This window comes from Camelus ferus, chromosome 1 (assembly GCF_009834535.1).
Source record: "Camelus ferus isolate YT-003-E chromosome 1, BCGSAC_Cfer_1.0, whole genome shotgun sequence".
NCBI lineage: Eukaryota > Metazoa > Chordata > Mammalia > Artiodactyla > Camelidae > Camelus > Camelus ferus.
The window spans coordinates 77742388-77769166 of NC_045696.1; the positions used below are offsets into that span (position 1 = coordinate 77742388).

The 26779-nt window shown below is 33.9% G+C and overlaps 1 protein-coding gene across 11 annotated transcripts in view; it reads right to left on the minus strand.

The window, feature by feature from the left end:
* The window catches only part of NAALADL2 (N-acetylated alpha-linked acidic dipeptidase like 2), a 1180690-nt gene that overhangs the window by 167381 nt on the left and 986530 nt on the right, over positions 1-26779 (minus strand). For 10 of the 11 annotated variants that reach the window (XM_032484091.1, XM_032484056.1, XM_032484093.1 and 7 more), the window contains one exon: positions 7714-7809. The exons of the other annotated variant lie outside the window; for it this stretch is intronic. In XM_032484091.1, coding sequence (XP_032339982.1) covers positions 7714-7809 — 96 coding nt within the window. The remainder of the gene's footprint in view (positions 1-7713; positions 7810-26779) is intronic. 11 annotated transcript variants of the gene reach the window in all.

Here is a 26779-nt window from a genome sequence, read left to right on the forward strand (position 1 = left end):
TCTTTAAAAAATTGATACAAAACCTTTCTAAAGTACACTGACTATCTTTAAAAAATTGTCATATTATTTACAGATGACCACAGAACTTCCTATTCTGATTTCTATTATTGGTACATCTATATTCTGTAACAAACACATGTCAAAATCAGTCTTTATATATATATATAAATATATGCTCAAAGAAACAGCCTTTCTACTTATTCCTACCTTAATATAAAGTAGTAACTTTCTAAATATGTTATAGCAAAGTACCTACTTTGATGAATAGCTTCTCTTTAAAAACGGAGTCAAATTTTGACAAGTTTTTATTGTGTAATAATTTGCTTTTGAGTAATAAAAACAAAAAGACAAACTGATAGTATGGTATGCCTTTAGAAATTATATTTGTACAGTATAATGAAAAACAATAAACCAAACCTCTCTAGGCAAGAGAAAATACAGTTGGCACAATCTCCAATTTCAGTAAATGAAGATATTGAGTTTAATTATACATTTATGGATAAACTACACACCTATAATATTCCATTTCACAGCATAAGAGGTTAGTTCTTAATATCCTATCATCTCCCTTGAGTAGCTCCAACCGTAATTCTTTATTATGAAGTACAATCTCTGCATCTGAAATACATATTTGGGGCATTTTCTGGTTTAGTTCATGTCATGAATACATAGAGTATAGATCTCTACGGAGACATTTTGCATCTAGAAACAGTAATTTCACATAGCAGAAAAAAAAATGTCAAGGTGTTTTTAAAAATAAAAAGCTTTAAATCTACAGCTTCAGAATAACCTCAAATGTATACATAAAAATGATTAAAGAATATCATTTTGTTTGCTTTACTTAGTAAAATACATATTCTCATATTTTATCCAAACATATCAACATCAGAGATAAACTTGGAAGATAATCAGATTTGCTCATTCAGATTAGAAATCAGAGCCAAGTTTTCTAGGCATTTAAAAAACTGCACCAGAAATTCTATTAGCTCATGAATACAACATGCCTTTGAAATTCAGGAAACTCAATAAAAAATATTCGGTCTCATCCCTTTCCTGTTACTTTATATAAGGCTCCTGAGCTATATTTTTAAGTCACAGCTGAGAATGACATCTCAAGAGAAATAAAATCATTCTGTATTTTAGTCTGCCTCTCTATTCTGTAGTTATGAGTAGATTCTTTTAAGTTTTCAGTTACCATGCTCTAAGAATCTTAATAACAACTGGCAAAACATATTTAGTAGTGACATTTAAAAATAACTGTAGATTCGTATTTCACAAGTCATGTTTAAAAATATATATTAGAATATGACTCTGTTAATTAAAGTGATCCTGGTTAATCATTTCCAAATGAAGACAGCCAAATGCAATTAATATTAACTAAAATGGTTAAAAATTAGAATTATTAAAATTTTTTCATCATTGAGGACATCACCATTAGCCTTTGCTCATGACACTGCAAAACTGAGTTAAAATTTATAGTTAAAATCTGTAAGGGCAAATATAACTAAATTGATAGACTATACACTATAAAAGAATTACTAGCCTTGATTTCTAGGCTTTACAGAAATACTGCCTTATTCTGCAATTTAATCTCACATATATATATGATAGGAATAAATACTATATTATTTCTACTGCTTTTCTCTTTGGTATATTATAATGTCCAAATAATTTTAGTAGAAGATCTCTATTTTGACCTCATACAAGAAAAAGAAGAAATGTATATCCATTTAAGAATATGTTTAAAAACTATATTCTAATAAAAATATATTAATATTGCATATCCTATACTTATTAAAGAACCAGTGTTTCCTTAAATAAGGTGGAAAAAACAATGAAAGGGCTAATAAACTGATATTTCTGAAGGAAGCTCACAAGCAGAATTAGGTCATTTGCTGGTTTCCATGGTACCACATGTACAAGGCTTTTTTTGGTTTACTGGATGTACCATTCATACACAGAGGTTTTAAAATATAATACAGAGCAATTAGGGTTAGAAGAAAAGTACTATTAATTCAATAATATGAAAAATAGTACCTTTTCTGACACTCCAAATGCTCTATATTCACATTTGATTTTAAAGTCCTTTTCTTCTAAACATAGCTACAGTGTTTGTTTTGTTTAAAATACAAGTCATCATTTATCATTTATTGATGTCTATTGTGACAAAATTTTAGCAAGAAAGTGATAATACATTAAATATAAAATCATATGAAATAAATACAGGGCATTACATCAGTTAAAAGTAGACCAAAGAAATGGGTACCAAGCTGTGTGAAGCTCTTTAAGGAAAATAGCAGAGAACTGAGGGTCAGGCATAAATGAAGAGAAAAACAACTTTAAAATTCCAAATAACTGGTTCACAAGTTACAGTGAATAAGCAGTAGATTGAGTGAATATACTTTTTTTCCCAATTAAAAAAATTGTGGTAAAACAAAAATGACATAAAATTTACCATTTTAACTACTTTTAAGTGTATAGTTCAGTGATATTAAATACATTCATATGTATAACCATCACCACTATCCATCTCCACAGCTCTTTTCATCTTTTAAAACTGAAACTCTACACCCATTAAACAGTAACTCCCCATTCCCTTCTTCCCCTCACTCCTGGAAACCAGCATTCTGTTCTCTGTCTCTATAATCGTGACAACTCTAGGAACCTCATGTAAGCGGCACCATACAGTATTTTTCTTCTTTTGAAACTGGCTTATTTCACTTAACATAGCGTCTTCAAAGTATATCCATGTTATAGCAATGTTAGAATTTCCTATCTTACGAAGGCTGAATAATATTCTATTGTATGTACACACCACATTTTGCTTATCCGTTTATCTATCTATGGACACTTGGGTGGCTTCCACATTTTAGCTATTGTGAATAATGCTGTTATCAATATGGGTGTACAAATTATCTCTTCGAGAGTTCACTTTCAATTCTGTAGGTTACATAAAGTAGAATTTGTGGATCATGAAGTAGATCCAGAAGTAGAACGGGTGGATTATGTGGTAGCTCTAGTTTTTAATTTTTTGAGAAGCTGCCATGCTGTTTCCCACAGCTGCTGTTCCACTATATATTCCTACCAGCAGTTCACAAAGGTTTCAATTTCTCCATATCCTCACCAACACATATTTTCTACTTTGTTTTGTTTTGTAGTTTGACATTAGCCATCCTAATGGGTGCAATGTGGTGGGTGGATTTGCTTTTGAACATTAACTCTTTCTTACAATATTATCTTCCTGTAGATTCCATGAAACACTTTACCCTGGGTCCTTTGTCCCCTCCCATTTTGCTTTTTGTCCCGAGCATGAATACTGTTAAGGTAACACCATCTGTGTCATCGGTGATGATAAAAATGTTCCATAATCAATGCAGCAGCCACTAGCCATATGTGATCACTAAGCAAGTGAATTGTGGCTAATGAAATTGAGAAAATAAAATTCTGGTTTAATTAATTTTTTAATTCAATTTAAATCTACATGTGACTATTGTTTATTATATTAGATAATACATTTCTAGATCCTACTTCTTTCTAAGCTCTAACCTCATGTAGCCACCTGCCTCCTTGACATACCTCCCTCGATGCCCTATGGCATGCAAAATTCCACATAGCCAATGTAAAACTCATTATCACTTTCTTTAGGCCAGCCCCTAATTTACTTAATTCAGTAATATCAACTTTGTCCGAGATAGGACTATTCAAATTATCCTTTACTATTCATTCTGCTTTATGTCCCATATCCAGCAAATTATGTATCCTGTTATTTAATCCTAAAAATGTCTCTCAAATCTGCCTTGTTTTCCAAAATACACATCATCATTTCTCATACACTACTACCAATAACTTGCTTTGTAAAGAACTCTCAGAAGAAATTCATTGACATTAAGATAAAAGTTTAAATTCTTAAATTCTTCAAACATCACCTCTCTGGTAAATTCTTCAGGTCTCTTAGTCAGAGGTAAAAGTTCCGTCTTCTTCCCTCCCAAACCTTGTCTATATTACCATCACTTCTTTTACTGTGTTATATTGAAATAATTTGCGTATCTGTTTACTCCCTTGAACCCACTCCTATGTATTAATTGTTCTGTATTTCAAGTATTTTGTTTCATCCTTGGATTACAGTAGTATACTACAAGAATGCTTAGATAACTAATAACAATTTATGAGCTAAATGTTGAAGATTTAGAACTATAACTAGAAAATTCCTACACACAGGAGAAATAAGCCTTTTTCAAAACATAAATCTATAGTGATTTTAATTCATTTATTAAAGGATTAAGCAGCTAAGGTTTATATTGGTATTTCCTCATATTCAATCTCTGGAAGAATTAGTTTGGCTTTTATGATTATTTTAAAAAACAAATGCTATTTTTTACAGTAATTATAGAGGATAAGAAAACATCTTCAACATCAATGTAATGTGTCACCCTTTGGCAATTTTGTACTGTACCACCTGACTGTCATTGAAGCCATGATGAAATTATACCTTTTGGCAGCAATATTGAGCCTCATTTATTATTTTCTTAGGTCTCATGCTTTATATCAAAAAGACAAATGCCAAGATAAATTCAAACTCTGTAAAATAAAAAAAAAGAAAAAGAACTACAAGACAACACTGAAAAAAAACTTGCTAGAATTCACATCTCACATCCCATGTATGAGAATGGTTTATTTTTTAATTTCTTTTGAATTCAGAAAAGCACCAAGATAAATTCTTAACTTTTTCATATTTATAAATTGTAATGTAATTTGACATAAATTATATTTGTGACCTATCACAAAGGTCTAAAATAAAGTTAGTAACTTGAAAGGAATAGTCATATTTTTAAAAAGTTTGTATAAGATGTATGTATTTATTGTATTTAGTTAGAAAACATCAAATATGTGATTGTGTTATTGTGTTGTTTATCAAATTTAAACTTTTACTGGGAGAAATAAGAAATAATATCTTCAATATTTCAATTGCTTCTGAACTGTTGAAAAAGTTTTAGTATTGATATATCAATGAAAATAATGCTTTATCATTTTACAAACTGTTCCTCATATTTCATATCATTTTTTCATAGTTAACAGTGACAGAATTTATACCTAGCTATGTCTTTTTATTTAAAATCCAGTGCTATTTCTATAATCTCACACTACTGTGTGGAATAGAAGTATACCAAATACGTGATGTACTGTGATAACCACTATTATCCTTACTGAAACAAAATATTCTAAAATTCTTCACCAATTTTATATTCCATTTGTACACATTAACTTGTCAGTATACTCTCAGCATTTAATTAGTTTAGTTGTATGCTTTCATATCTAAGTGATTTTTTCCCCTTTTATCTTTAAAGTAAAGCTAAATTTAGACTATGTAGGTCAGGGTCTACTTTGAAGATATTAGCACTAGTATTTTTTTAATGTGTTAATAATTATACTCAATTACATACATACTGCATTTCCAGAGAAAATGTACACATTATCTTTCCAACCTCAGAGAATCCTAGTGAGAAAAGCCATTACTAGTGTAGCCCTTCTTGATGTAGAAAATAAAAGTTCTACCAAATAACATAACAAGTTGGTAGCCAAGATAGAATCAAAATCCATATTTCCTAGTATGTGCTCTACTCAAGCCCTCTATATTTATACTTTTATTATGTTGTTGATGAAAGAAAATCTGATTTTAAAACAAAGTATCTATTAAATACTTCTTCCTATGGCTCCACAAGTTTTTATACTGGTGGAATAAGACTGAAATTCTGAAGCACAGTTTCCTCCCTTGGCCTATATCTGCAACATGATTGGTTACCACAGGTAAAATGATGACTGGGGAAACAGTATCGACATAGGTAAATATATGTGGTCATCAAAAAAGTCACAGACCACTTGCTTCTGTACTTTAAGTGTTATTTCATAGATATAGAATTCTTTCCACCATCCACTTAATAGGTTAAACATCTATTTATACAAGAAATACAGTTGAAAATATACATAGAACATGTAACAATATCTGTGCACAAATGTGTGCCTTCTATCAAATGCTCTTTTATTTTCTGGGTGTTTCACACTAAGTACGGACCTCATATATAAGTTTAGGTTATGTTCTCTGCTCCCCTATACCCTTTCTGACCTATCCATCCTTGCTTCCCAACATTCTCTCAGGAGTTGTAGTGTGGCCAAGAACTCATGCAGCAAGAATCGGTGTATTTTTATACCTCTAAAATTAAAACCTTAGAATTTTCTTTGGCTGGGGACTTCATCTCATTATATATCTGATATCAATATGGTCTCAAATTGCCCCCTCCACCAAAAAAACCCATGAATTTCCTGATCCAGAGAAAAGCAGGAAAATTGGAGAAAACATTATGATTTCATTGCCCTAAAAATGTCCTAATGCTTTACTTAAAAATAAGTAAATAAATCTAGACTAAGTATCCATAATATTTGAATATATATACTTTTATACATACATGTACATATATATACACACACTCATCCAAATTATAGATACATACTCAAAAAGATACGGACATATATAGGTATCTCTTTCTTCCTATCTATCCAATCTATTTACCTATCTATCTTCTCTCCACATACTAAGAATTTACTTAAGATATTGAATGTTATGGAGTTATTATTTGGGAGTGGGGGCCACATTTATCTTGCTAATAATGAATGATCAGAGGATGGATATATTCAAAACTAAATCAAGGAACTAGAATAGACTGGAAAGAAAAAAAAAGTTATAAATGTAGTTAAAATTCAGAAATTTTGGCTCAGGAGAATTTTAAGTAAAATATGGTCCAAACTCCTCTGATTTTAAAAGTTAAGAAAAAATTCACACAGCTCTTAAATGCCAGGGTAGACCTAGAATTTTAGTTTTTATATTTTGAGCTCATTCTATTACCACTCATTGACTTCAGTTATTATACCACAATTCCTCGTTCTAAAGCAGAAAAACAGCCTTGAAAAATTTCACTAGGAAGAGTTAAGAATGAGTCAATCTTTCAACTAAGCATATATAAATATGGATTCTTTAAGGGTACTGAAATGCCAATATTCTCTGCAAACTCTGTCCCCAAAAGGCAGGTTATGACTCATTAAACCAATAGTTGGTCAATGTAAAAATTCATACGTCATATGATATCAGAACATTTAACTTATTTGTTCCATACTCCAGAATTTAATTTTCTTCATTCCATAAACTCACAGCCAAGAATATACAGTAAAAATAGGTATGAGCATCACTGAGTAAAAACAATTGTTGTAAGTTCAGTCTTTATCTTCAAAAAAAAAAAAAAAAGTAGCCCCCCCCCTTTTTTTTACTGCAATGAAAAAGTCCCATAGACAACCAAGTACCTTAAATACTGCAACAAAATTTTCAAGATATAGAAATTCAAAGACTCATTTTGTATTGCCCTTAATCTAAAGTGAAGGGGGTACACTTGAGAATATACCACAAGTCTACCTTCAGATTAAGAATTTTATTAAGAATTGATTTTGAAGACAAATCATCAATTATCGGTCTGTTTGATCTTGATTGAGTTGCTTATCATCTTTACTCCTTAGTGAAATAATAGGAGATACTTAGAATCCTTCCTAATATATTCTACAAATAAATATATATATAGATTTTTCTTGATGGTTATTTTCCTTTCTTCCATCTACTAACAAAAAGAACAAAACTTTCTCAACATTTTCATGAAAGTGTTTCTCTCCTACCTTGGTAATGGTCTCATGAAGGTTGAAAAAAGGATCCATTTCTTCAATTTTTGTTGCATGTTTAGGGAAAAGGGCCTCAGAGAGAAAACTCGGACCCTGTGGAAAACCAGCAAATAAACAACTTAAACTCTTCATTGATTTTATTTTTCAAGTGTTTATTGGATCTTCTTTAAAGATTCAGAAGGACTCTAAATTGCCTTAAGGTTTCTTTTGATTGTTGGACTTCATTCTACTGATTTAATTAACCAATCACAAAATATAAATTAAAATGAGCAGAATTCTGTAACTCAACATTATTTGTACTTACAAAAGAATGTTTTCTTACTCAGAAGATATGATTATTTGCATGCAGTCCCTTCCCCCTTTTTCCAAATGCCGACTTACTGTAGAGTAAGATATCTTGGATACAAAACCCATATCTGAAACCCTTTCTCTATTTTATATATTAAATTATATGCTACAAGGCTGTAGAAAGGAATGTTTTTGATTTAAAAAAAGCCTAGGTGACAGGGTACATGGTATTTTGAACACTGCAAAACTTACTTCAAAACAATAGTAAGATATATTTGGGGTAGAATGACCTCGTGACTTTACCTGCTGCCAATAAAGTGGTAACATATTGCATCATCAGAACCTTAATGTTAAGATGACTGAAGTGAATCGAGATACTGTAATACATTTTGTACTTGCAGGAGTAGATAGATTTCAGGATGCAAGAAGACACAGGATGTTGATAACTAACTATCTGCCATGGTCTGAATATTTACGCCCTGCTCCAACTCCACAATTCATATGCTGAAATCCTAATCTCCAAAGCAATGGTATCAGGAGATGGGGCCTTTGGGATGTGATTAGGTCATGAGGGCTCTGTTTTCACCATTGGAATCAGGGCCCTTATATAAAAAAAAAAAACAACCTCACAGAGCTCCCTAGTTCCTTATGTGAGGATATAACAAGAATTCTGCAGCCTGAAGGAGGACCCTCACCTGACCATGAAGGCACCCTGGTCTTGGATTTCCAGCTTCTAGAATTTACCAAATAAATTTCTGCTGTTTATAAGCCACTCAGTCTGTGATACTTTGTTACGGCGGCTCGAATGGACTAATAAGACACTACCTAAAACAATGCTCTTACAGCTATCAACAGCACAAGCATCTTAGGAAGTAATTACTTAACATGGAACTTTTATTTGAAAACCTGGAGCAACTAGAATTATTTATCTAGAAAATATAAGACTTGGGATAGGATATATGTATGCATGCAGATGACAGATAAATAATCTTTCTGAAAACTATCATGGAAAAGACACATTCAATCCAGTCTACACTGACAATGAGCGCACAAGGTAACAAATTTAATTTGAATTCTATTAGAACTATTTATCAGAGCAATCCAAAAGCAGAACAGACTACTTTGGAATGTATCAGTAGTGGGAAAGAAAGTTAGGATTATGTAGTTGATAGACTCAGAAGTCATACAGATGAGAACTGAAACCAACATAATTGCAATTCCCTATATATTAAATAATTCTGTGATCAAGCATACTCTCCACTCCCTATTTTGAACAATACTGTGATAAAAAAAATAATTTAGCTGTTTGCTCTAGCATATATGTACTTTTGGATAATAAGACCATGAATCAACCGAACAGCTTACCTAGCAAGACTAACAGCTTATTTATCAAAACTTGTTTATGTTTCTCTTCTCATTTTGCCTGCCAATCTAAAACTAATTTGTCAGAAACTCTGTCCAGTCCCAACCATTACTCCACTTTTTAAGATCTGCCATAAAACCATACAACCGAGGCATAAAATACCATACGTGTCCTTTCCCAATTTTCCCCCATTTTGAGATAATACTAAGACACAGTGCTATGGTTTGAATAATTCATACATTGAAGTCCTAACCTTCAGTACCTCAGAATGTGATCTTATTTGGAAAGAGGTCATTACATATACGAGGTCTAAATTAGAATGAGGTCACACTGGAGCAGAGTGAGTCCCTGGTACAATATGCCTAGCGTCCTTATAAAAAGAGGAAATCAGAGACAAATTTGCACACAGAGAGAAACCCATGGGAACATGAAGGCAGAGACTGGAGTGATGTGTCTACAAGCTAAGGAACTCCAAGGATTGCCTGAAGACCACCAGAAGCGAAGTAAGAGGCTTGGAACTGATTCTCTGTCACAGGCCTCAAAAGGAACCAATACGGATAAAATCTTGAACTGTTAACATGATCCATCTGTTCTTTAAGTCATTCATCCTGTGCTACTTTGTTATGGCAGCCCTCAGAAACTAATACACTCAGTCAAGGTGGTATTGTTCTTTAACAGCTTTGATACTCTTAATTTTGTTTATCAACAGGTTGGTTGTTTTTTTTTTTTTTTTTTTTGAGTTATTTTAGGCAGTCAACATATAAGTAAGTTAGAATTTTGGTTCTGGCACTTAATTGTGCCATCTTAAGCAACTTAGTCTCCAAAGGATTAGTTATAGCATCTAAGAAACTTGGATAATAACATACTTCACTGAGGTGCTATGAACTGTCCAATGCCGGCCACACAGGAGACACTGTGTTAATGGCAATGATGATGTTGCTAAAAACAGTAAACATCATAATATTGATAGGGTGGTGATGACGGTAGGATGCTGAACTAAAGGAAATCCAGTCTGTATGATTCTAGGAGAAACACACAATTTGCATAGAGATATCTTTAAATTAACTTTAGTGAAAGTATGGCATGGACAATTTGTGGCACTTATTTTCATGTAATAACTAAGTTTGAAGTCCTTCAAAAGTTTACCCTATGAGTAATTATAAATAATCTTCCTGAAATAATTTCATCTTACTAGTATACTTAGCTAAACAAAACTTAATAAATAGTGCAAAGGTGAAATATCAGTCAGCCTCAAATTGAATGATCCCGTAAGAACATAAATTAGGTGTTACCATTAGTGAGGTTTTTATTGAACTTTCAATTATTCAAAAGCAGAACATTAATTTAAATGATCCATATGTGCCTTATTCTCCACTGTAATCCCCTCCTTTATCTTACTCATTCGCCTCTCTTGCCATGCCATTCTTCGTTTACAGCACCCCTTTTTCAGTCATTAAAAAAAGAATACGCATTTAACACTTACTATATGCCGAGTGCTTCACTAAATGCAGGATACAGTCCTTAATCTCAGGAAGTTGAATCTAATAGGATTTGGACACATAACAGATCAAACATTACTGTCTCTGAAAATACTAGCACCATCATTCTTTTTCATGTATATGTGAATATATAATCATTACTTACACACAGGTATATATCCTGACATAAAAATCATGAAAAGATTAAAAAGTATATATGCTTTTGGAAGCTCTTCACCACTATCACATTAAGTACGAGGAATGGCTGTTTAATAATGGCTCCCATCTGCTGATGAAGAAAGGGAGGCAAAGCACAATTAAGCATTGAGAAAGCACTTTTGTTGAGAATGACTCACTGATAGATAGACTGAAATGGAGTTAAGTCAAGATATGGAAAACTTCATACTGTATGTCTGCCACATGGAGAACTTAGTAAGACTACAGAAGAAGGGATATTGATAAGAAAAGTTTATCCAGGATCCAGTTTAAAATTCAGTTTATCTCCCCAGCCCCTAAACTACCTGTCCTTCCTGGAACATTTGACAACATTTAGCACACCTTCCTTCTTTTAACTCTTTTGTCTTAAGTCCGTGATTAGACTCTGCTGGTTCTCTATATGTTATTTTCTACCTGTATCTGATTTTTTTTTTTTTTTTCTACTTTGAACCCTTATTGTTTCTAAGTGGTCTACCCACAGTCTTCTCCTTTTCACAGACTCCCTAGGTGGTTTTGTCTACTTTTCTGGCTTCAACTACCAACTTCAGACCAATAGTTCCCCAATATCTCTAGGCTTAATTTCTGCTTTTAGTTTACCATTTTTGTTTGTCTACAAGATCCTTCAGACACATCAACTTATGTTCCAAATTATGAGCCTGTGTTTCCCCACTGTCACCTTCATTTCTTATTTTGGATGATCGTGTAATACCTACGTTTTCCCAAACGTGAAATTTTATGCCATTCTTGACTCCAATTTCTCTCACCCTTAATACACAGAACTACACTAGCCAATTTCTTTCTATAGTGTTGAGACAATCCTCTGCAAGTTCTTATTCATTGCTATTGTACTAATTACTTTCACCCAAACCACAGTCCTTACTTGTCTACAGACCAAAGCCAAAACTCATTAGTATATTCCACAAACAAGTCCCAACTTTAAACAGTTCTTTCTTTCCCATAAACTTCTTTGCACTATTTCCATATAGCCACTGCTATGTCAGAGCAGTCTATTTACCAAACCTTGAATACATGCAACCTTTTTCTATCTCTGTCCTCTTATTAATGCCATTTCTTCTTCTGCCTGAAATGTTTTTCCTTCATCTGTTCATCAGGCTTCTTTCAACTATTGCTTTCCTCGATCGTCACCAACCCATCAGAGTTCATAATTCTCTTGTCAGTGTTCCCCTACCACTTTATATTTGCTTTTCCTCATTATTTATTATATTTTTGTTATATTTCTGTTTTTATCACTATACAGTGAGCCTTTTAAGACTTGAGACTCTTTTCTTATTAAAATAGTCTAACATTGCCAGACAACCTTGATTAAGCCATTAATCTCTCAATCTTTGTATCACCACCCATAAAGTTGAGATGTAAATATACTTATCCTTCTCAACTCAAAAAGTTCATGTCAGGATCAAGAAAAAAAAAAAGCATATAAAGTACTCAGTAACAAGGAAAGACCTATACTAATGCTGGATTGTGTTTGATTTTCATCCTGCTTGCCAGGAATTGCATTGCTTTTCTATATAACCAAGAGTTCAAGTTTTAAAATTTAAATCACTAAAAACATGTGTTTGTATATTAAACTCTATACAATTTTTCTTTTTGTGACATTTTTCTTTTAAAATCTACAAGTGTTAAAACAAAGTTTGAAAACCACTTCTGTAGGTGACAGGAAGTCCTTGGAGGGTTTTGAATAGGGCGGATGATATTTTCAAGTGTATACTGAGAACAGCACATACTGATGTGTATGTTGGGAATAAACTTAAAAGAGAAGTGATGGGAAACAGGAAGTATAGATAGGTTATTGCAGTAACACAGTCAGAGAGAGTGAGAGATTAGAGAGTGAGAGGACACAGGAAGTAGAAATAGAGGAGGAGATGTGTTTGATAACTGAGATAAAATTGGTTAATACTTTGTAATTACTTGGATGTAGAAATCTTAAAAAGGAGTCAAGATTGTTAGTATTTGTTAGTATTTCTAGATTTGATAAAATGAATGAATACAAATTTCATTAACTTAGAAGATATAGAAACACATGAAGGTTTAGGAGAAAAAAAAATAAATCTTAAACATTCACAGTGATGTGTTTGTGGGACCTCGATATGAAGTTATTCCAGAAAATGAGTGATTTTATTGTTCAAGAAAAATTTGGTTCAAGACTAAATCCTGGACTAAAGATATAACAACAGTTTGAGTACATGGTAGTTAAAATGTAAAGTGCACATAGAAGTACACTGAGTGTAAAGACAATGAGATCTCTGACTGTCACTGATATTTAAGGGGTGGGAGAATAAAAGGAAAACCAATGAAGACATTAAAGATAGAATTATCAGAGAAATGTAAACATAATCATGTGAGAGTGATTTCACAGGAGTCAAAAAGGTAGAGAATGTTTGTGAATGAATAATCAGTGCTTCAAGGGAAGTGAAGGAATACATTAAGATAAAACCTGTCCATCGGAAGTAGCATTTCAGAGATTCCCAGTGTTTTTTTTGTCACCGGAGTCTCTGTGGATTCATGAGCACAGGAGACAATGTGATCGGTTTAGAGAATAAATGTGAGGAGAAGAAAGGAAAACATCACCTACGAACTACATTATTCTCTAGAAATCAAGATTAGGTTCAGAAGTTAGAAAAAAGTGATCATCAACTACAAAGAGTAAAAGAATCAAGAACGAGTTTATTTGTCACATTTCAGACATGACTGATAGGGGTGTATTTTTGGTGTAAGAGAAAGCAACCAGAATGTAAGAAGGGTCAATAAATACAGGAAAATTGGGGAGAAATAAAATGGATCACAGTTTTAAAGAAAAGTAATTCAAAGCTTAGTAAAGTTACCCAGAAATCAGAATTGTAAGTAGATGAGCCATTGGAGAGAAAGATGATGAAATGAGGGCAGGCTATAAATATGGTGGAAGACAGTGTTAGCATGTACACAGAGGTGGAAAAAAGTTAAAAAAACAAAAAACAAAAAACCCAAAAAGGTTATAATTAATTCAGCTCTAGATTAGATTGAACTTTCACTATCATCTTAACATATATCCTTTGCATCTTTTTCCCAGAAATAATCACTTAAAATATTTAGTTCATGTAGATTTAGTGGGTGTTGAACTAGACAAAAACATTCTGCACACATTTTTTCTAAATAGTTGGCACTCAATGACAATGACTTGGAATTAACGGGCTAATAATGCACTTTCCATATGTGAGCACTAGGCTAAGTGTGCTAAGTGCACCACCTAATTAAACCAATACACTTACGTTTAAGGTAGGAACACTGCCCCCTCTTTCCAAATAGGGGAATTGAGAACCAATGAATCTCAGACACTAGTTCAAGATCATATTATAAGTGGTAGAGGTAGATTCAATCCCAAGTCTCTCTGACTCCACGGCCCGCACTTTCATTCCTGAGCCACATCTCCTCCTTACTGCCAAAGTTGCTCATAGCCTAAGATCCTGTGCTTTTGAATTTAAGAAAGGATGATTTCCAACTCTTTTTCCAGTTCCCTCCAAGTCTTAGTTGACACAAGCAGCATGAACACTACGCACAGTTTAAAGATATAATCACAGACTCCCTACTTAGACCAAATACAATTGAATCTAAAATGTCCCACATGCACTTTCCTCATTGCAGTATTTTTCATTCTGCAGCCAGAGAATATACACATCAATACTTAAATTTAATATACGAAATTAAAACACTTGCAAGCTTTGAATGGCACTCACATTCAAACATGCTGGGCTGAGGAAAAAGGTAATTAGAGCCATAATTTTTGAAACATGACATTCTTATCACTACTCAAAGTAAAACAGATCTGAGATAATCTGGAGTTTAAACAGAAGTATAACCATCCAAGGGTCACATATGGAACATTAGGACATTATTTTCTGAATTCACTCATTTTTTTCATTTCAATTATTTTTCCACATCTAGGAAGGTCCATAGCATTGGCTTTATTGACAATATTCAAGGCACCTTTATAGTTCTATTCATATTGATCTAGCATCCTAATTTGAGACCAGAATGAGACATTAGAAACCTTAATTTAACCCAAATATACAAAGCGAAACATGGAAAATTCAAATGATTAAATAACTTTTGCAAAGTCACACAATGTTTATTAGAAAACCAACACTAAATATTGGCTCTGTGTATGTTTCTTAATCATTTTGCCTTTTCTTGTAAAGTACTTTTGAGATGGGGATAATAATTGTTATAAAGTCTTAAAAATGTGAATTATTCCAATGAAACCATGATTTATTTTTAGCCTAAAAGTTCTTACGTGTCAACAAAATACTTTTAAAAGATCCAGTCTTCATATTTTAGACTTTTTTCAAGCTAATCTCCTCTACATATTTTGCCTTCTTTCCTCCCTTAATCATTGAATGTGTGCTTGTCTTACATATTAATAAATACACACCACGTACCATTAGTTAAAAAGTCTGTGTTTATGTTTTATTTTGTTGTTTTTTTACATCATGCTTTCTAGGCAGATCAGGAGGCAGGGAAAGTTAAGCTATAGCAACAAATAAACAATAAAAGATGCTCTTAGCAGACAGAATATGTCACAAATTAAGGCACTGTTATAATAAATGCCTTTAGTTAATATTTTGGTGGCACTGAGCAGTTTGATGGTACCTGTTGAGTGAACAGAGATACAGACACATTCTTTCCCTTCTCTTTCTGGCCTACACTTTCTAGACCTGAAATTTCAGCTTTGGTCAGTTAAGTGACATACACGCACTTACATTTATGACACTGTAGCCAACTCTACAATTCTACTATTTCAATGACACAAAGCCTAAAAAGGGAAGGAGGCACTTTCACAACTTCTAAACAATAAGAACAACTAAACCACTTACCTGGAACACTTTTCTACAGAAGTACTATCTACACACCAAAATGTCAAGATAGTACAGATTTCCTGATTGGTGGGAAGCTTAACAGAATTTCCAGTATATATGCTAAATACTGTTTAGCAAAAGGTCATAACACCCTTGACACTTGAATATAATTTGATCACAAAAGATGTGTTGTAACTTAAGCCAGAGTTCCTAAATATTTTTAAACCAAGTATCATTTTAAAATATGTATTAAACGTCTTCATCGTTTCAGAGATTCTGGCATGCCTACTCTTGTGGATGAAGGATTAAGGAGGGATGTGGAGGTATCATACTCCCCTTGAGAATCACTGGTAAACAAAAGACATATATTTACATACAGATCTTCCCTAAAGTAAAAAAAAAAACAAAAACAAAAACTATACTTATACTGTAAATATAGGAATTTATGTCAATCCTTGAGTTCTATAACATGCACTGAAAAAGATGCTTTATGTATTATAAATAATATCTAATCCTAATAGAGCACACAGCAGATATTAGTTCAATTAGTCCTCATAAAATCCTTATTAAGTAGATACTATCATTATCCCACTTTACAGATGAAGAAACTGAGTCACAGTGAGTTTAAGTATTTTGCCTAAGCAGTAAAGCTGGGAAATGAATCCAGGCGGTATCTATGTTCTTAACCATTATAAAAATATACTGCCTACAAATTTTAATATTGACTTAACATATTTTTGAGAGTCCTTGCAGGTAAGGAAAAATGAAATCATGTTCACCTTGTATAAATTTCAAATATGAATAAAATACACATCTGCGTGTAATGTACTTTAGAATCTTTGATTGCCCTGAACTTCTCTTAGCTTGTAAACTCATCTTTTTCTCAGTAATTTTAAATTCATGCTCTATGCTATCATATTTTAATTTTTTTCAATAGACTATATGAAACTAGAACACCCTCAAATATTTTTGGTACTTATACTGAGTTAGGCAACAGAGATGTTATTTCCATTTTCCTACGAAGTGTAAATAACCATGAAGTAAAGGAGTCAGTACCATAACCTCAAGTCAGTGAATTAGCCAAGCACTCTGTTCTCCTGAGCTTGCCTCCTTTCTTTTGGGGGACAGGCAGTTCTCAAAGTATCAGCCATGTGCTAACAGATGATTAAACCTCACAGCCAGTCAGCTGGAGTCCTGCAGAAGGCTCCAGGAGGAGACGCTATGGACGAGAGAAAGCCACTCAAGAGCTCAGAGCAGCAGCTATTTCTCAACTCTACTAACTTATTTCAGACAGAGCTGGTTCAGCTCTCCCGGGGCATGCCGACTACTCTTGGAGGTAGGCCATGGCACCTAACAGCATCGTGACACAATTACCATTCTGCGTATCACTGTAAATTCAGGACACACACAAATAACTTGCGAGGTAGAAAAAGAAAACTGATATTCTCAGATCTTGGAGGGAGAGAAGATTTCTCAATACTGAGGAGTACAAATGTTAATACGGTTTTGAGGAAAACCTGGTCTCTCTGGTAAGGTCTCAAGTCAATTTAACACACCATTTCTTGGAGGTCAGAGCCTGTTAGCCCCCTGAAAAGTTTTCTGTTGAACAGTCAGTAAATGCATTTCTCAGGACTGTGTTTAATCAACTGTGAAAGAAATGAGGGATTTAAAAGTCTTCGAGTTAAGGGCAAAAGAAGCTAACCATCAGGTTAAGAAGAAACAAATACATTATTCAAATCCTGGGAGAGACACTGTAGTCCTTCAAAGTCCTTTTGCTAGAAATAGAAAGAGATTACCTTTATAATCTCTTCCATAATCTGGGTGAAATTAAACCTGGAAAATTAGCCTATCTGAAATTTTGCCATTCATTATACTACTCTTATAAGTTTAAAATCCTTTTTTTTTTTTTTTTTTTTTGGCCAAATGCAAAGCCTGATGTGGGTTAAATTGTGGCAAAACCAGAGGAGCACAATTCTGGAAACAAGTAGCAATTTAAATCCCTCCCAGCCCACCTCCCCTCTTCCTTTCTGCTAGCCCACGCCATCAGTCTTCCATTTAACAACATATGAATGACTTCACATTAATACAGTCAGATAACCTTGGGCAAATTATGTATTTCTATTCCTGTTACTACTTACTAAAGACTTAATGAAAGTCTTTATTTCCTCATGTATCCCAGGGAGCATAGGTAGATTTAATTTCAAGGACTGAAAATGATTTCTGGAATATCTTTAGTTGGAGGCAACGTTTTCCTTCAGCAAAATGCATTCATTTTAATCATTCATTCCATTTATTCATTTGGAAATCAATAAAGACACTAAATTAATTCTGCAATTTACTAAAGCAAAAATTCCATTTAATTGAATAAGTGTTTAAGAGAAGAGCTACTATTTTAGCCCCAGTGGATACAACATGTAAGCTATGTTTGTCTCTTATTGAGTCTCTAAAGACTATTCTAAGCTCGACCAAAAAATTATCCAACTCCCAACACAGAATAGACTATTTCCTTTGTGAACTAAAATATAAAGAAAGAAAATATGCTTTTGGTTCATTTGTGATAGCATCTTTTCTTAATTATCATTTGAGAATAATCAGTTATCTTAATTTTCCTCTGTCCTCATTTAAAGACAGTGAAATTAAAAAAAAAAACAAAACACAGATGTTCCCACTTTTCAAACAATGGATCACTTCTGATTAAACTTCGATTGAACATTAAACTTTCAAACTTAAAATAAATTGCCTCTCTTTTCTTTTTAATTTGGACCCAATTTCCAGCTGCCCTCAGGTCACTTGATGGTAATTAATTGATTTATGAATCAACTGAAAGGAGATTCAAATTGGAAAAAAAGAAAAATTGTGAGTTTTTTTCTAGATTTATGACCAATATTTTATAAGTGACTGAATCCTCCCTAAGTTATTTATATTCATCATTTAGCAAATTTCACATTTATAAGGTATTTTTAGGAAAGTTAAATGTTCACATTTAATTTCACTTTAGATTATTTATTATTTGCCTTTGAGGAAAATTTTAATCAAAGTACCATATCACAATTATTAGCACAATTATTAAGTTATTCCATTGTGATTTGATAGAATAACCAAATCTGAAGGGCTGCAGCAGTAATTCTCATCAACCTCTCAATATAGGCAGCAAGGTATATTAAGTTAAATAGGAATTTTGTTTCTTTCTTTTTTTTTTTTTTTAGATTTTTTTTGGGGGGGGAGGAGGTAATTAGGTTATTTATGTATTTACTTTTTATGGAGGTACTGGGGATTGAACCCAGGACCTCGTGCTTGTTAAGCATACTCTCTACCACTGAGCTATACCTTCCTTCCCTCTAAATAGTATAATAATTTTTGAACCTAGGTTTGAATTCTGCCTCTGCTAGTTACTGTGGTGACTCTGAACAGGCACTTTAACTCTCTGACATTGTTTCTTAGGAGTATTATCGAAATCTTGACATAATGCACTCAGTATTATTGTATACTATTATTATTATAGCCACATATTTAAAACATATATGTTAATAATAAATATATTAATAATAGTTATATATTAAGTATTATTAAATGAGACAATCCAACAAGCAAAACACTTAGGTGGCACAGAGCAGTAGCTCAATAGTAACACATTATTACTACTATTATTATTATTATTACTATATTAATGTATCTTACTTAACTCTGTATTCTCAGTGCTTAGTATGACTTCAGACACATTAATAAATACATGTTTGAGCTTAATATATTTGAATATCAGAATCATACATTATCAAACATACCATACTGAAAGGGAAAAGACAGAGTTTTTAAATCCTCAAAAATGTCTTGAATATTTTAAAGAATTTTGATACATTACTTGCAAATTAAAAATTCAAAGTAGCAAATAATAAATCCTGGATTGTAAGACAAGTAAGCAAAAAGACAAGAGCTTTAGGTGCTCTTTTAAACTATTGTAGCTCCCTGTGTGGCCACGGGCACATGTCAAATATTTTCATGCTCTCTCCCCTCATCTCTAGCAGTTAAACAAATGTTTATTGAGCTACAGGTTATTCCTTACCCATGCACAAAGAATAAATTACAGCCATTAAGATTAAGAAACAGACAAACAAGAAGAGAAATGAAGGTGCAAGTATGCAAACATGTGTATGAATGTGTTTGTGTCTGCGTGTGGAGAGAGAAATGAAGATAAATAAAATTTACTGATGCACACAATCTGGAAAGATATATACACATATGTATGCAAATACATATATATATATAGCAACAGTAGATTTATGTATATATGCGATATATAAATATGGTATGTTTGTTTATGCATTTATGAAGAAATAAAATTTACTTAACAAACTAAATGACAAAATAGAGACATACACAGGATGCTAATTTCAAATGATGGATTGGGGGTTCAGAGAAGGGACCCTGGGGAAAGCGCTTTCTTCACTCGATTTTGAAAGGTAAGATGCAGTTAGGAAGAAAGAGGATTTAGCATATTGGAAGCAAAGGGAAAAGCATGTTCAAAAGCAGACAGGTGAAGAACTTGCTCAGTAGCTGGATACTCTCAGAATTTGGTGTTAACTGGCTAGGATGAGTTGGCCAGGCACAAGGACGTGACATAAAGGAAAGTCACTGGAGATCTTAATACAACGCCAACGTATTTGGATTTTATTCTGAAGATAATCAAGAGGCAGCTTTAAGGTTTTAAACAGGGAGTGAGGAAGTTTGATTAGGTTATTTCAATGGCATGTCGGCTCTAACATTCTACGATTTTATCAAAGGTACTTGAAAGATTTTTTTTTCAAAATTGTTTGTATCAACTCACTCTAAAAATATAATAGCAACTCAGCTATATATATATTTTCCACTTTTATAAATTATGTCCTGGCCACAGTGTGGTTATAAAATGAAAAATATTGCTTTTTTTTACAATTTTTTTATAAGTGTATGATGGAAAAGATACTTGTTCAACAAAGCAGTTATAGCCATGAAAAAAGCCATATTTGATTTAAACACCATCAAAATGTTTTTATGATTACAGTTCAATAATGCAAACTATCACTAACAAAAAGTGAAGATAAAATCTGTTTACAGCAAAAGTCATCATAGATCATTTTCTACAGAACAAAGCTCCTTTCCTATGTTAGCCTGACTGCAGTAACAGAATTTTGTTTACACAGTTGCATTCAGTAATGTCCAAAACATGTAATCCAGTTCAATAATGACTACTTTGGTCTTTATCCATATAATTACCCCTCTTCTATAATGATACACCATCAGATCGCATATTGTCTGCAGAACAACCCTCACTTCCTAATTTACTAAGAAAGGAGGGAAAGTTGATAACAATCTGCTTCCACTGGATGATCTTCTATGTGTTTCAGTTTGTAAATTAAATGAGACAAGTATGTTTAAATCACTAACATGGTAAATGGCTGATAGGAAAATTTAACAAATATAAATTTATTAACAATTTTAGGCATTATTTTTTGGCTCCACATCTTAACTTTAGAATTGATATTTCAGAACTGGAAAAGATGTTAGGAATTAGTCTGGAGAATCTCTCTTTTTACATCTGAAGAAATGGGAGCATAAGGATGGTGACTGATTTACCCAATAAGAAGAGAGCTTGTAGTGGGACAGCTAGGGACAGACTCTAAGGCCCTTGTGAAGAGAAAAGTGCTTGTTCCAGTCGCCATACTGCCATTTCCCACCACTAGGTAACTTTTCTAAACTGCCCATTGACACGGTCAGTCATTCACAACACAAGCCGGCAGATGGCCTGCAGTACAAAAGGAGATGGGGGAGTGCAGGAATACCTAAGTCCGTGTTCTCTCGGCCACGCTGTACAGCAACTAGATTTTTGCCCATTGTTAAATCCACTCACTTTGATGAGATTTAAAAAAAAAAAAAAAAGAAAAGCTGAGAATAATAAAACCATGAACGCTAGCAATGTATTTCCTGTAACAGTATTCCCTCAAACGGAAGAAGCATGCGCACACAAATACCCTTGGGCACATGTAAGGACAAAGGTAAGCAAGGAAAGTATATGAATGCTCCCCATTTCTTTCATAAAGATGATGTCATGTCTATACATATTGACTTTCTTCAATGAAAATCTTTCCCATGTTTTCTCTCCTGGAATCATTCTAATTTTTAAATAGAGGTCTTTAATTATGTGAAAAATTCTTGAAAATTCTTTTTTTTTTTCTCTACTGGTTAACTCTGATAGATTGTGACCACAAGGCCAACGTCAGATGCCAACCTCATGTGTACTAACAGGCTTGTCAATGAAAACATTTCCTTTCTGGGTCTCTATTGTCATCCTAGCTAGTGATCTTGAAAACAGGCACTGTTGTCCAAAAGGGAAACTGGCTCCACACAGAAAAATGGCTTAGGACAAACAGGCATCACTACCAGAAAAACCTTCTTATATGAGGCTTTGGATCAACAGGATTATCTTCTTGTGGGTACATATTATGGCGATGCCAGGGAAAGTGGTGCACGTCAGCAGTAAATATTTTAGAAATAATAAGAGTCAGTGATATGAACAGTGCCCAACAGTGATAAGTTAGGCATCGTAGCAAAATGTTAATATTTGCTAGTTTTACTTTTATGCCACTCTGGAAGCAACTTACACTTTGCATAAAGCACACACTCAGTAAACTTGTGATGGAAAAATAAAAGATCATTAGAATTTCCATGACTAAATTTATTATAAAATTTCTAATATTATTTAATCAACCTATGTTTAAAAGACTTATTTAAAAGACAATTTCATTCTCCTACACGACTGCTATTCGAATGCTTAAATGATGGTCTTATTTTACATTCAAGAGGTATACCAAAGTCTGGGGAAGCATGAAGGAGAAAGAAACACTGGGAGAGAAGATAAAAAGAAAAGCAGAACAAAAATAATTCTGTGTCTGCACTGCAGGCTCTCTGTTCCTTTATAGAATGGGTTTGGGTTTCCCTTTCAATAAATCAAGCAGTGAGCAAGGGACTCGTTTCGCAGATGAACTGCTTGTAAGAAATTATGTATTATGGGGTTTTTTTTTAATATGGGAAATGTAGATTTAGGGGAAAATGGCACCAATACATCTTATTTAACAGATTAAGAGGGAGAAAAGATTTTAATAAAAAAAAAAAGATATTTTTAGTAAATTACCTCATGGCCCACAATCTGAGGTTATAAAGTATTATCTCCCATTAAATGAAAAACAGAAACATATAAACAGTAACCAAAAATCCGAAAAGTATCTGTAGGACATGACCCAGAAGAGGCTGCCCCTTCTGCAGCAATGGGGATCCAAAGACAGGATGCTCTCTCCGGGCTTTGACACTGACATGGCGACCCTGGGCAAAATCCTTAACATTGTCCCACTTCAGTTTTCAATTAATGTGGGACACCTAACTTCCTTTAAATTCTAAATTTCTCAGATTTTAGATTTGGTACTTTCACCCCCCACCCACACACATATCACTGGCTTTTCTGGCTCTAACCATTGTTAGAATTACCCACAGAGCTATTCATATTTACTGGTGCCTCTGCTCCATCCAGAGCAATTAAATCAGCATCATAAGACTGACCTTAAAAGATACCTTTTAACAAAATCTTTTTTTAATGGGAGTCCACCTCTTCCCTCTTTGTGGAGGTGTGACTGAGAAGAAAGGCATAATTACAGGTATTTAACAGATACTAGTTTATAACAAATTTGAATTCCACGGTAGCTGTTAGCTGATTTTGTAACATTTCAAACAACTTTCTCTTATCGTGGGAAGTAATACATAATAAAAACTATTAGATAATACATTGAACTTTCTATCCTGCCTTTATTTCTGTAGACTTGCCAAATGGGCCCCTGTCATCTGCCTCCATAAGGACTGAATCATGTTGGCACTTGCCACCTACCTCTGCTCAAATTAAATCACGAGCTGCTGCAGCCCTGACCTCCAGCACTCCCTGAAAGGAGGTCAGGGTGGAGATCAGGAATGAGGCGCTCCGTGCTCTGGGAAAACTGGCTAAACAGGCCTTCAGATAGTTAGATATTTTCAGAAGATGTTATGAGCCCAAATTCTTGTGTTTCCTCATATCTAGAAAAGCACTAAAATCGTTAATGGTGACACCTGCTCTTCGTGACTAGCCTAAATGTGTGCTTGACTGCAAGTGCCCCTTCACTGAGATCATGTATGATACTGAGCTCCCCCCTGCCTCTTTGGAGCAGTTCCTCAGAGCTCTCTGGGATGCTGTCTCCCAGGCTATAGTCCTCATTTTGCCCCAAATAAAACTTAACCCACAACTCTCATGTTGTGTGATTTTAATTCAGTCGACAGACTCTATTACCTTTGCCAACAAAATAAAGATGAGGTTCTACTTGGTGTGTATATATGACTGTATCAAAGAGTACACAAGTATAATTCTCAAGTTATGAGTGGAAGAAAATTTTCAACAACAACAAAAACACTTTAGCAGAGTGGAGGAAAAAAGTCTAATTATAAATTAAATACATACTACTGTTATCCACATAAATTACTGAGAAAACATCTGAGAAAAACACAATCAAATTTAACAATGGATATGTGATAATAGATCTTTTTCTCTTTATTCTATTTCTTTCCATTTTTTTAATAATGCACATGCATTATTTTTATAAATAAAAACACTGGAATTGAAAAAATATATGGCCTAAGTTTTTCATGGAACTCTCAGCTGAAAAACCTTTGGCTTAAAGCCAGAAGTTTTCCCTCATGCTCATAAAAGAAGCCGAACTTTACAATACACCTGCTTCCTCTCTTCTGTATAATTTCTTTTTATATTCATGGAGTGAGCTGCAATTCAACAGCTTTTGTGGCCTTCTTCTCTCTTCTCCCCACTTGGTGTGGCATGAAAGACATTTCAAAAAAACAATATAAACAACTCAATTGCTTGTTAAATTTTATGTTAAGGATATGCACTGACCCAGAAAAATCACCAGACAGCCAGACATGCTGCTGAAATTTAAGCATCCCTGCCCACCTACTTGTTGTTTACAGAGAAAGCAAGCAGTGACCTGAAATTGCTTTGCTCTTCTCTGACACTTCAGCGAGAGAAACCAAGCCAGGAGGAAGGAATGGGAGCAGGTGACGTTTTTCCTACGCTATTCTACTTGTTTCGAGTAGAGCCGATTTGTTATAAGGATTAAGAACAAATTTATCACAGTTCATTCATGTATCTGAATGTAGAGGTGGGCTTCAAACACAGCAGAAGTGTGATCTGTTCTGTCACCATGTCACAATGCTTCGCCCTCCTGGGAAGACCCGTTAGTGAACATCCACTGGCTTTAGCAGTAAGGGGTTCTGCAATGTCATTCCTCAAATATTATGAACATTTTAGCTGAATTTACATTGAAAGAAAATATTTTTGTCCTGAATGTGACAAAAAAGATCTCCTTTTGTTACTGTCTTTCTCTCTCTCTCTCTCTCTCTTTTTTTTTTTCTGATATCCCAGCAGCAAAGAAGCATTCGTGTAAGAAAAAAGACATCTCACAGTTACTCTGATCTTCCTCAGACGATCAGACAGGGGAAAACAATACTCATCCTCTACACATTAGGATTTTTCCTTCCCATGGCTCTGCTTTTCAAGCAAACTTCACCAAATCCTAGTTAGAGTAGTTAGAGTACCTGCTTCTAACCAAGGTGCTGGGGCATGAAATATTAATTTGTATTTCTGAGGAATTCTTCAACAGATTTAAATTATTTGGCACTTTAAAAAGAAATAGCTCAGTACCCTTTGGAGTTGCAAGGCTTTTTGTTGTTGTTTTTCGGTTACTTTTCAGCCCTTTCCTTCTGTCCCCTCCGAGGATACATAAAGTATAATGGCAGTGTAGGAAGCAGTTTGATAAAACTCACTGAGGGGATCAGATGGTTAAGCTCCAGGATGGGAGAATCTGGTCCTGAGTGTAAGCACTCTCTCCTGCCAGCCTTGGGAGGATAAACTTTCCTTTGGATTTTTTCTTACCAAGAGATGCTAAGCAATAGGGCCACACTCTAAAATAAAGTGATGCTTTTATTCACCCTGAGAAGATGCTCTAGTAATGTGCTTCATAATTTAATAATTTATTATAAAACAGAGAAAACATAGGTTGCAATTTATTGTCCCACAATATCAAAAATGGGAGGCGATATTGCAGAATTATAATTAAATGTTGGTTTAAAACAACATTTGGGTGAAAAACAAGCATTTGACATTGCAGGTGTTTTCAGGCTGAGAAGCAAATGAAGGTTAGACAAAGGAGGCTGGATAAAACAGTGATAAGACCTATGCTTAACTTAGAAAAGAAGGCAAATGAGCCTGTCTTTTGCCTTCCTCCAAATTTCCATCTTTTTCTTTTTTCTGATAACCCCAGTTACTCTAACAAAGTCTTCAACCTGCATTAAACATACACGCATAACATGATTTCCTCAAAAAAAATTTCCCTACTTCCTACTGATGCATCCATTTTCTCTTTAATGGGAATAAAATCTTCCCTATCTACACCCAGAAATAAAGGCTTAGAAAACAAATGCAGATTTGAACAAACACATTAATTGAAAGATGGTTCTCAGATACTTTGTCTAGAGTAGCACAAATGACTCAGATACCTAAGCAGCAGTTAGAAGACAGGACACTAGAGAGTCTTCACTGAGGGAGGAAGAAACAAAGAACAGAGGAGCTGGCGGCATGGATGTCGTGAGCAGATGACTGGCATCAGGTCCCTGCTGATTCTGACGAGGGCTTGGAGGCGAGATAACGTGAAAGGGAAAGGGTTTCTCCTTAACAGGGTATGCAACAGAAGACATGTTTTATGATTTTGGGATCCTTTACTGAGCTCCACCTCAGCATGGAGAAGCAG